The 13,000-nt window shown below is 34.7% G+C and overlaps 1 protein-coding gene across 1 annotated transcript in view; it reads left to right on the top strand.

The window, feature by feature from the left end:
- The window catches only part of Hmcn1 (hemicentin 1), a 432,339-nt gene that overhangs the window by 166,414 nt on the left and 252,925 nt on the right, over positions 1 to 13,000 (top strand). Inside the window, exons 5-6 of the mRNA XM_042674344.1 lie at positions 6,348 to 6,519; positions 8,601 to 8,707. Coding sequence (XP_042530278.1) covers positions 6,348 to 6,519; positions 8,601 to 8,707 — 279 coding nt within the window. The remainder of the gene's footprint in view (positions 1 to 6,347; positions 6,520 to 8,600; positions 8,708 to 13,000) is intronic.

Below are 13,000 nucleotides of genomic sequence, written 5' to 3' on the forward strand. Positions count from 1 at the left end.
TAACTTGAACCCAAACCAAAAGAATTTCCTGGTTATCCAGAAATGAAACTCTTTCTTAGCCAGGTCAGCAACCCTATACCAACCCCAAATGATTGTTTCAGAATATTGCGCAGCATATAATATGTGGTCATAAAGGCTTTTATATTGATTCATTCTTGAACACTCTCATTTTCCATCATGATAAATGAAGAAAACTCTACACTGTGAAAAGTAAGATTATTGGGAGCAAAAGGCAAGTGTCTTCTCCATAGGTTGTGTGGCTTATGGACTTTGGGCATGTATGACTGGTTCATCTGTTAAAAGGAGATAATTGTGCATTTGAACTTATGGCAAAGGCTGGTTTGAGAAGCAATGCAAGCCTCTTGAAAATATGTGGTATGCAGTAAAAACTGGGAAAGCACCTGTTGTTATTAGTGGTGATATTGTATTTTTTTCCAGGGAAGGCTACCCTTAATAGGTAGGTGTGCTTATACCAGCTGGGTTTCTTCTATCCATTGGGCTTGAGAAATCTGTATATTGGCACTGAAATATTTCATTTTTACATTAAAAACCTTTAATTCCAGAGATTTTATCTCTGAATTAGAAACTCGAAGTTCACCAATTAAAGAAACAAATAAAATTTACGTACAGCATGATGTTTACATTTTAGAGTACATGTGCAAGTTTTACCTTTCATTTCAGTAATTCAATGCTGAGTAAGGACTTGGTCACAAATGAACACAGGGTCCAAATGCTACCTCTTAGCACCTTCTTAACTCTAAGGGCAAACATCTCACATAAATTCCATCCCTTGTCTTCCTTTTCTTTTCTTCTTTTATTTTTCATTACATTTAACAGGCATCGACTGTGCCCCACACACAATATAAGCTTTAAGGAGAATAGTAATAAAAAACCATCCATAGTTTCTGCCTTCACAGAGCTTACAATTTTGTGAAGGAAGACAGATAATAATAGGAACTAAAGCAACTAAATGAATAATTATAAACCAGGTTGATTGCCTTACTTGATTTTTTCTTTTTCACCAAGAGGACAAAGAAACTCTTTTGGCTGTAAATCATTCCATAGGGAATGACCTTCCAAATGAAATTCTTCTTCAAGTTCTGTTTTTGAAAATGTATGCAGAAATAACTTCCTTTCTGTTTAACACTCCTGTTTTTTTTGCACATTGTAATATATATATGTATATATATATACATACATATATATACACATGTATATATATACATGTGTATATATATATATATATACATATATATATATATATATATATATATATATATATATATATATATATATACTGGTTTTGTGCTTTAGCACAATAGTGCCTCATCCTAGAGTTAAGTTGCAATGTGAGCTTACTTTGAGCTATTATGTCCAGGCAATTTAAAAGTCTTTGGAGCACTGAGAGCATCTTCAGGAACAAGGAGCTTATATAAAAATGTAACTATTGAGCCAGACTCAATCTGAGTAGGTTTTAGAAAAACGCAGGAACTCATTTCCAATATCAGTTTTCTCATATGTCAAATTAAGGAGCTGGATTAGATGGTCCCCCGGGTCCTTCATACATATAAACTGCTATAAATCATTTGAGAACCACTTTTACATTAAAACCTTTAATGTACTATAAATGGCTCCCCAGTGGTTTGAAAAAGTTTTTGTGTTGATAGAAGCGCACAACCCAAAGACTTACTTTATTCTAGTTTTATCTCTTTTGTCATTACAATAGATCATTTCCAATCTTATGAGAACATTCCCCGTAGTTAGGCAATTAAGAGACTTTTTTTTTCTTATATCTGGCATCCCGGGAACTGGAAACCTCACTTTCTATACATTCCGTAGCATGCATTTGATCTGCTTGTATTTTGCATGTTGGTAGTATCAGAATTTCCTCATAAAAGGAGTTGCATCTGTTTTCAATTTGTTTTTTCTTATGAGTGGATAAAAAAATGATTTGAGTCTCCTAATGTAAGTCTGCACTATATCTTTTCCAACCAGTAATATTATGATACAAGGTAATCTCCTTGTGAAAGCTCATAAATGTTGATGAATTGGAAATGATATTGAAAGTAAACCAGTACCTGTTTGTATTCTACCATAGTTGAACACACTGGCCTTGTGGAACTGCAACTATATTAGAAAGGCTTCTTTCCATCTTGCTAAGGACACTTACAACTTAGAGACTTGCATGAGTATTCAAGGGATGGCTGGATAGATGTCTAGCATTGCACCAGAACCTGTCTATATTGTATTTGAAGGAAAAACATACTTGAGGAATATCCAGTTGTGGGAGGAGTTATATAAAAATCGCCTTTCCTTCCATTTCCACTTGATAGTTATAGCATTTTCTCAAATGTGAGATGCCATGCAACTGTTAGTGGTACTTGTTTTCTAGTCTTTTTCTACTGACAGTCATTTATGACCATGTTGTGTGTATTCCCTTCAAAGTACAAATTCTGTCCATTTTATCCAATTTCTCTCTGCCCTTTGCCCTTTTCTGTTCCATATACAACATTATCCTCATGGTTATTTATTTTTGGTTACATTTATCAAATGCTTTATCTGATCCTAATAAAATCTTTTCTCTTTAGTAAAGCAGATCCTTGAAGTGTTTCCTATACTGACACGACAATTTCAACAGTGATTAGTAAGATATATATATATATATATATATATATATATATATATATATATACTTTAAATATTAGTTACTGTCATTTTGGTCTCTGTTGCTAATAATATAGACATATTTATGGAGAAGAACCACTCATAGCTTTGTAGACATGATCATTAAAAATCCATTTTTAAACACTGTCAATTACTTCTCTAGACAACTTTGCTGGTATATGTATTCTGTTATATGTAAAATTCAGATGCTTTATAAGATTAAATTGTGAAGAAATGTATTGCTTGCTTTAAAATGATTAGCTATATTAGATACAAGTTTGTGTTGAATTCACTTATGAAACATTTCAAGTTTTTCTTTGTGATAGATTACTTCCAGTGGCTCACTCTTTTTAAAATTTTTTAATACATTTTTTAAATAAGTTTTTTTATTGTGAAAATACTGTACAGAGGGGTTACAGTTACATGAGCAAGGTAATGAGCACATTTCTTATCAAGTCTCCTTTGTTTTTCCCCTACCATCCCTTCCCTCCCACCTCCTCAACTACACTCCCCCCTTTCCCCATGCCCCATGCCCCTCTCTCCCCCACCTAAATTGTAAAGTTCATTTTTCAACATAGTGTCTTGTACATCTCATTGTTGTAATGTCAACCTGTATCCCTATTTAAACAATTTGTTTTTTCCCTTCCCCTCCCCAAATTAGACGGACATCAAATACAGTGAAAACGGGTTATACTGTGGGGGAGGGACATACAAAGCAACAAAAAATTATGTGGCACCTTATAAATACGTTAGAAACAATAGCAAGCAAGAAAAAATACTTGTTTTTTTTATTGTAAAAATGCTGTATAGAGGGGTTGCAATTACATGAGCAAGGTAGTGAGTACGTTTCCTATCAAGCATTGTTACCTCCTCCTTTGTTTTTCCCCTACCATCCCTTCCCTCCCACCTCTACAACTACACTCTTCTACTTAAAATACTTAAGTAGTTTGTGAAGAAATCTCCATGTCAGAGCCTGATCTCATGCTCATCTACTGCCTGGTCCTGATCAGCTTCCAATCTCCTTTTGGCTTATCTTTATCTGAACACTTCTCTGCAGCTGGATGGATTCTTTCCTTCTTCCAACATACTTGTACTCTTCATCTCTGTGCATTGGCTCAGATTTCCTGTGCTACCTAGTCTGAATTTGTCTCTTTGTTTCATTTACCAAAAAAATCTTTCTGTCTTTCATAGCCTGATTATTTTGCTTTGTCTGTGAAGTCAGTGTTGAAATACTTAACCAGCGCACGAAAAGGGAATTTATTTGGAGTTGGAGGCAACTAATACCATTATAATATCTTCTATGTGGGAGGGTGGTGATGGAATTTTACAGTGATTATTTCAATAAGAATTCCTGGTCCACATTGCAACAATGAGATGTACAAGATGCTATGTTGAAAAACGAACTTAACAGCTTTGGCAGGGGGTGGTGGTGGTGAGGAGTGTAGTCATGGAGATGGGAGGGCAGGGATGGTAGGGGAAAAACAAAGGAGGAGGCAACAATGCTTGGTAAGAAATGTACTCATTACCTTGCTCATGTAATTGTAACCCTCTAAATGGTATTTTCATGATTTAAAAATCTTATTAAAAAAAAGAATTCCTGGTCTCACAAATCCCCATTGCAGAACATTTTAGTGTGACCATTGCAGTTAACTGCTTTTGTCATTAGCACCTATGTCTTCTTTGACATTTGTAGAAGATACCAGTTCATTTTACACTTACAAATAAAATGAATTTTGATTCTACAACAGTTAAAAACATGTATGAAAAAAACATATAAGAAAGCTATACTAAATAGCTCTCCGAGACGGATACTTACTAAATATTGACTAAAAGTGTGTACACCAATACAAAGTGCCTGGCAGAGCACCTCAAACAATGAGCATTTGTTTTATGGTGAACTTAAATACTGTTAATTATGGTAATATTTTAAAAATATTTTCCTTACTCCTTGAGGAAATTAAAAAAGAAAGAAAAGTAAAAGGAGGTGTTTTTTTTGGTAGAAAAGTGGATGCTGGTGGTTCTGATGTTCATGTTTGTTATCCTAACTGATTAGGAGATGGAAGATTGCTATTTGAGGCCAATATATGTACAAAGTTTGTGAGACCTTCTGAATAGTATAATATGTGCTTCATCCCAGCTACAAGGAAAGCTGAAATAAGTAGGATCAAAAGTCCCAGACTACCTTAGATAAAATAAAAACTTCATGAGACATTTCAACAAAAACAGCTGAACATTGTAGCCCATGCTTCTCATCCTGGGTGTTGTTGGGACATGTAAATAGTAGGATCAAGGTCCAAACAAGACTGAGTAGAAAGCGAGATCTCCATCTCAAAAGTAGCCTGAACAAGAAGAGAAAAGGGCATGGCTGACATAGTAGACTACTTGCCTATCAAGTGCAAGGCACTGAAAAGAAGGAAGCTATTACACAACATTTGTTGCTTGGTTACTTAGTTTGTGTCTAACTCAACTGACATTTTAAAACTATTTTTGTTTATTTTAATAGCACAACTGTATCTCTGTATTCAGCTTTGTTTAGTGTCTCATGCCTCAATACCAGAGAAATTTTCCTCAATGATAGGAAATCTTGAGAGACATTAAACAGAGACAGATGAAATAGATTACAGATTATCGTGATTTTATAATTAATTGTATCAAGATCTGTTAATTGCACTGTTTGTCTAATGGGCAATTGTTTGTGATACTGGAGAACATTTGTGGGAAGTGGCAGTTCTCCATGTCCATATCTCCTTGTAACTCAGTTTTCCTAATAACTAGTTTACAAGAATGCACTTCTTAAATTGGTTCTAAAGTATTTTCCTGTTGTCATTAAATACAACAGTTACTTTTCTCATTGTATTGTATTTGTTTTTATCCTAAAATTTCATCTTGTGATATTGCAGTTGTTTTTCAAAATTAATATATTATAATATTATGGACTGTAATAAAACACATTTTATGTAATTGTGTTCCAAAGCAATGATTGAATACGTTAGAATTAGATTTGACAATTGGACTGAGTGGGTATCATTTATTAATTAAATCAAAGAATAAATGAAATTCAGAAAGAATGGAATAAAACAACCATATAACTTTGGCCCTACTGTTCTCTTTTGTAAGTTCCTGTCACTTCTTTTGAGTCATGGTTAAACTATTTATGATACCTATGTGCATTTCACTTTTCTAATTTTTCAAAACTGAATTTGTTTTAAATTTTCTGGTTCTGGGGTTTAAACTTGGAGCCTCGGGCTTGCTAGGCTTTGCTGGTTCTCTACCACTTGAACCAAACCATTTCTATCCTACATTGCTCTGGTTATTAAAATTTTGGAACTGAACTCTCTTGGACTTTTCTGCCTGAGATGGCTTCAAATTGTGATCCTTCAAACTTCAGCCCCCTGAGTAGCAAGGATAACAAACGTAGGCCACTGATGCCTGTTTGGACTTCTCTGTTTAATGTTATTCTCTGATGGGAACACTTGACATTTAAGCACAGATGAAACCAACATTTCATTCAGAATCTGTAAAAATCACAGGAAAAGCTTTCTTCACTAATAAATGAAATAAACCTTACCCCTCAGTACAGGTAGTGCCTGAGTCATGTGGTCAGTTGGAGACCCTGAACTAGAGTAGGTATGAACTATATAAATACTTTCTGCTGTCACTTAGACTTTTTTTTTCTCTTACAGGTGTTAAAGTGGGTTGAAGAAGCAGTGCAGGCCTCCAAAGTTCACCTCTTATCCACAGATCATTTGACACAGGCTGTAAACACTTGGAAAATTCCTTTTGATCCCAGCCTCAAAGAGGTCACAGTATCTCTGAGTGGCCCTTCCCCAATGATTGAAATTCGAAATCCTTTAGGTGAGAGAAATCAACCATCCCATAGTCATGGACAAAGATAATAGCAGAATAAAAAGGTTTTCCCACTCTTTTTTTTTTTTTTTGGGTCCAGTCGCGGGGCTTGAATTCTGGGCCTGGGCGCTGCCCCTCAGCTCTTCAGCTCAAGGCTAGTGCTCTACCCCTTGAGCCACAGCACCACTTCTGGCTTTTTTTTTCTACTTATGTGGTGCTGAGGAATCGGACCGAGGGCCTCATGCATGCAAGGCAAGCGCTCTACCACTGAGCCACCTTCCCAGCCCTTTCCCACTCATTTATGTCAAGTTAATGTTGAGTTTGTGGAGGATTTCAATCAATTCCAATGTGACTAGAAGGAATTTTTTAATAGTCTTTACTATTGTTGAAATAACATGAGATTTGAAAAGCTAAACCTTCTTTCACTCAGATTAGATTCGTATTGTATTTTAAATACTCAATGAAAAAATTAAATCAAAACTCAAGATATATTTGGTGAGATATTTCACAGTAACTTAGTCTATAAATGCTAGCATTTTATGTTATCTTTAAAAGAATCATATAAACCTTCATTAACAGCTGTCTAAATTTGATGCTCATTTTCTTTATAAGGTTTAATTTTGCAGAAGACAGTTGTTAAAAATCAAATTTAGGTTTCAGGATTCAGCTCATTGGTAGAGAATTGTCTGGCATGCAGAAAGCCCTAGTTCAACGCTCAGCACTGCAAAAATCAAATTTATTATTAGTGGAATGTTATAATTTTCCTTTTTTTAACTAAATACTATTTTATACCCATACTATTTGATCCCATTGCTGATTGATAATTGCAAGACATATTGACAAACAATGTAACAACAAATGTCACTTTTTGTAATATTTGTATTTAGAAATGTTTTTACTTATTGATAATTACAAAGTAGTCTTGTTCCCACTTTGACTTTGGTAAATGTTGTAGACTTTTTTAACCTATTGAAAATACCAAGGCTGGGAAGGAATTAACTTAATTGTCTTCTTAGAAGAAAATAATTCCTAAAAGGCAATGACATTTGAAGTTGTCTTTTGAGGCAAGATCCACACTAGCAAACACATTGAAATATACCAAAAGACCTTTTTTTCAAGACTTCTACTGGTTGGTCTGTTTTAAGTCACATTCCAATACAATAAAGTTCGTGCTCCCCAGGAGAGGCTTGTGAGTCTCCTGATCTGGATGCTCAAACATACCTGGACCACTGCATTATGTTCTTACTGCTTCACAAAGCCCATGGAACACAATGATTGCCAATCTTTGGATTCCAACATAGAATGCTTACAACTTATTTGTTTATATAAAAGCAGATGTGGTCCATAGGAAGCCAAGAGTGAATAACTAAATGGTGGCTCAATTCCAAATTTGCTTTTTCTTTCTTTCTAGATTCCAACTCTTAGATTCTTTAGATAAATCTCAGATCAGGAGGGGATGGTACCATGCACTTCATTACACCCCCAGCTTTAATTATTCCTGTGATAGATAAAAGCCTTCTCCTCTGCTGTAGGGAAACTGATTCAAGTTTTGCTCTTTATACAAGAGTTTTGAGGTCAGTAATACCTTGAGTGATTTCCCAAAAGACCTGCTGTTCTGGTCTTCTTCTTTTCTTTTTTTTTCTTTACTTTTCTTTCTTTTTTTACAATCTCTGCCATTAATTATCTCAAGGGTTTGAATTTAATGTATTGGTAGCATTGTAATTATTATCTAGGTTGGTTTTGGAAATATGATTACCATTTCTCAATGGTTGTTTTTTGGGATTTTTTTTTGGTCTTTTTTGTTTTACCATCAAATTGACATAACAAAAGGGAAGCTGTTACTTCAATTCCAATGTCCCCAAATCTCAAAACTAAGAATATTTCAGATATAAGTAAAATAAAACTTTGAATTGCAGCGGTAAATGCCTAGGTGATGTGCACTAGATATGGAATACATTTCACTGTAGTAAAAAAAAAATGTTTCTGTGTTATTTGAACTCTGGTCTTACCCCTCGCTTTATGTAATGTTAAATTAGCTGACAGATTTAACAAGGAGAAGGATTATACTTGTCTCTATGTTTGTCTTTTAGGGAAACTGATAAAAAAGGGCTTCGGCCTGAATGAGCTATTAAATATCCACAACTCTGCCAAAGTGGTGAATGTGAAAGAGCCTGAGGCTGGAATGTGGACAGTGAAGGTACTGTTATTTCACAGAGTCTGTTTATTATTTTATTTTTTTACGTTGGCATGTTTGGCAAAGTACACACAATAGTTTATTTATATCCACTCTTGCACTCATGAAAAACACTTTCCACAAAAAGCAATGCACACAGTGTGCCTGGCTAGGAGGGGTCTTGATCACGTGACTTTGGTAGTGTTTCTTTGATGACCAAGAACATCATTGATGCCACGCAGTAACACTTGAACATTTTTGAATAATTTTCCTGTTATCAAATCTGTAGATGATCTTTACAATCTACCTCATGCTTCCAAAACCATCAGAGCTGGAGCCAATGAGGAATAATGGTTATAGCCAGCGGCTCTGATGAGAACTGCCACAACCCCTCAGCCAGATGTACTGATTTGAGAGCAGAACTTCTCTGTTCCTGGCCTTTCCTCCTCTGCCAAGTGACACTGGAAGCTTTTAATTTATAGAACTGGTCTGAGAATGAAAGCAAGATGAACTTCATGAATTATTTACTATGGTTTCTGGTTCAAAGCAAGATCTCAAGTACTGTTGGCTGTTGTTATTTTATAGATTTGTCTTCATTGTTTTTCATTCTCAAAATGGTTTTGATGTTCTTGAATTATGCTAAAAAAGTCTGTAGTGAAAGAATACCTCCTGTTTTGGCAAGGCAGAGTTAAGAACAGAAAGCACTTATTGAAGTTTGGGATGCCACAAGTCAGAGATGTCATTTTGCTGCAGATTGCATGTGGACTAGTAGGACAGATACTCTATGTGACTTTTCATCCTTCTCAGACTTTATAGTAGGGCCTGGTTTTATTTATCTCCCATTTTATTTATCTCCCATGATGTACCTAAGAGGTTTTTTTTATAGATCAAGTAAAAGCTGAGGAATTAATACCCTTCAGCCCTTGAAGAAATAAATTAATAATATAATACACTTTCAATCCTTGAAAGAATAAACATGTTGTCTACTGTGAGAACAGACTTAAAGGCATAGCCTTTTTTGGCCTTTTTTTTCCCTGTGTCATTTCCCTCTTCCTATCAGCATGCTTTGCATCTCCCAAGTAAACCACTTACCAGAATCCTGGGGGAGAATCCAAATGAAAATACTTCATGCAAAAGACAATGTTTCATGCACTGTTTTGTTGTTCATTGGCCAAGTTTCCCTTCATAAGAAATGGGATGTATGGGCTCGTCATTCATATGATAGAACTAACTGCTGTGCACATGTATAGAGATTATATATATTATAAACATGCAAGGGTACATTTTTACATGCCAGTCCATTCATATTCTGAAAGAATATCTATGTTCATTTTCCTATTTAAAAAGTGACAAAATGAAAATAATTAAAAAAATAAAACTCCACTCAAGTGCTAGAATATCATATTTTTTAAAACTCAGAACTTTAAATCTTATAAGGATTTAAATCCTATAGTATGGATATCTCTGAGTGGATATTATTAAGTAAGATGATAGGAGAAAAAGCCATGAGAAAGCAGTTCTGGTAGTTTTTTTCTTTTTTTTTTTAATGAGTAGATCACAAGGTCCTATCTGCCTGCTTTATGAACAGTTCCTTATACACAGTTGGTGCTCAGCATTTATTGGGTGCTTAAGGTTTACATATTGTGCTCAACATGTATTAGGTGCATTTAGCTGGCAGTGAGGAAGTATTTTCCTGTTATGATATCTTAAATAAATGTATCTTAAATTTAACGTTATAAGTATTTTAACCAATTTGCCTGAAAGATGATCAGTGCTGAGTCTGACGTTCTAGTAGAAAGAAATACTATTAAGTATTAAGCCTCTTTATATCAAAATATTCAAATTTAAGTTCTATATAAGTCAGCAGTAGCCTGGCTAGAGGTCCACTGTGAGGTAATTTCTTGCTGCTTTCTGAATCATGAATTATCTGTTAATGGCTTTGAAACACAAGTGATATCATTCTATTCCTGCATATTATTAGTACCTTATTGTAAGACATGAGAACCTGTTTCCAGATGGCTACCAGTGATGTTTCCTCTAGTAAAACTCTTGCCTAGAGGAGGGATATTACCTGACAGTTGTTTTATCTTATGCTTAATGTTCTTTCGGTAAACATTTGCTGAATGTCTACGTTCCATGCCACTTACTTAATGGGTGTTAAGCACATTTAATTGATCATTAGAACAGAAAAATAACCAGGATGAGTCTGGGAAGGAGGAGAGTGATAAAAAGATGAATTCTGAGACAGTGAAAATTCTGCTTAGATGAATCTCCAAATTCAGTCTCTATAATTAAGGGAAGACTAAAAAGACATGTTACTTATTATATTATCTTAGATTTACATCTAGTCCCCACAAAGAGCCTCCACTTCTATTTTATACCTCCTCCACTACAATTAATTGTAACATCTAAACAAAGGATAAGATTGCAGCATAACTTACAAATAATAAACTTAGCACCAATGTGAAAAATCTAAAAGAGCATATCAGAATGAGGCAAACAAAATGAAGATGAATCTATTGCCATGAATATTTTTGTTGACATTGAATCTCCCCTTTGGCTGGCTAAGAGTGGTAAGCATCTCAGACATGCGGTATCTAGAGAAATGTCTGAGATTAGATAATGTCTCCTCCCTGCTATCTCCTATGCATTTTGCTATCTAGAAAGTGTCTTCTCTATCGCAAGAATTAATAATAGCTTTTTGAGTGTCTCAAAAAACAGGTTTTAGCCCAAGTATGGAGAGCCATCTATTATTTGACTTTAGCAAGATACTGAAAATCAGTCAATTGAGCCTTAATATTTCTGGAGATACTCCATCATTTGGTTTTATACTCTAGTCAAATACAATTTTGAAACACCTTTTCCTGCCTTTGCTTCCTTTTAGTCTTTTTCGCCTCCCTAAATTTCCTTTCTTTTAGGTTGACTTGTAGGTTCAGCTCAAATGCCAATTCTTCCATCACACTATGCCAGGTATTTTCCTGCTCTAACATGCTCCTCTTTCTGCCTCTGGCTTTCAGCCATATTTCCCCCCTGTATTTCTCATTTGTATTATTTTCTTTCTTATATTGTCTTTATTGCTGTAGAATTTTTTTTCTTTCTAGGTTACCAAAGAGTAGATTTTTGTCACTCATAGTTGCCACAGTACATAAGAAATTATAACTGGTGGTGAGTAAAAAATAAATGTGTTTATCCCAGTGAAGTATATGAAAGCAAGCACAAGAATGGGTTTAGTTAACTTATATTTAATGTGCTGGCACTTGGCACTTTACTGTGTCTGTGATTTAAAATACAATTAGTGTCTATTCCTTTTCTTTCATTGTTTCTCCAGCAGGGATTTTATTGTGATGTATTAGAGTACTTTCACCAAACAGTCATGAGTCAACTCATTTGTATAATTGTGTAACTGACTCAGATATTTTAGGATACCTCTGATGTAGGTAAAGTATGCTGAAAAAGAACATAGTTTTATTAAAAGCAGAAGAGGTTATTTTATTCTCCTAAATTTCCATTTGCAAGGAAGCTACAAATCCTGGATCTTATTTCTGAGAAGCAATATGAATTTTCCATCCAGGCAGCTGTATTTATATAGAGAGTATTGGAATATAACCATCCAAATTCTCCTGGGCCAACTTTTGTCCTATGCTCTTTCACAGAAATTCTCTGAGATTATATCGAATACTGAGTTCAGGTAATACAAAATGTTTCTATTAGCCTAAGATTACCAGTGTGATCATGTCATTGAACACATCTCACAAGGCAGTTTCCATTAAGTAAATCTGGTTGATGTCCTTTAGATAATCTCACAAGTAGAGAAGGGAAATGTACCAACCTCGTGATTATATTGATATTCTGACACTAGTAGAAACTTTTGGTTTTAGATATTTACATTATAACAGTGTACTAATGAATTTACACTGCATTTGTTCAGGATAACATTTCAGAAATAGTAATTGACATACACTGCTTAGGAATCATGATAAAATCATTTTCAAGTCTATGAAGAACCACACGGGAAGTTATGATACTACCCTTTAATTAATCTCAACTGGTGCTCCTGAATATCTGTGACGAGCCCTGGTATGATATTAATTCCATGTCTTGGGTCAAGGTAATGCATGATGGCAGATTTTTTCATGGAAAAATTCCCAGTTATTATAACTCACCAATATCAGGCTATTAAATAATAGGAAAGACCCCATTAATAAAAGATGCTTGTATACTTGTACAGATATAGCTGTACATGAGTATGTGCGCTACATATTTTGAGGAATTTATTCTATGCTTAGGGGTAGAAGACATTGTAATTCTTTAAGAGTG

The sequence above is a fragment of the Dipodomys spectabilis genome, unplaced genomic scaffold (assembly GCF_019054845.1).
Source record: "Dipodomys spectabilis isolate Male_0828 unplaced genomic scaffold, ASM1905484v1 ptg000019l, whole genome shotgun sequence".
NCBI classification, from domain to species: Eukaryota; Metazoa; Chordata; class Mammalia; order Rodentia; family Heteromyidae; genus Dipodomys; species Dipodomys spectabilis.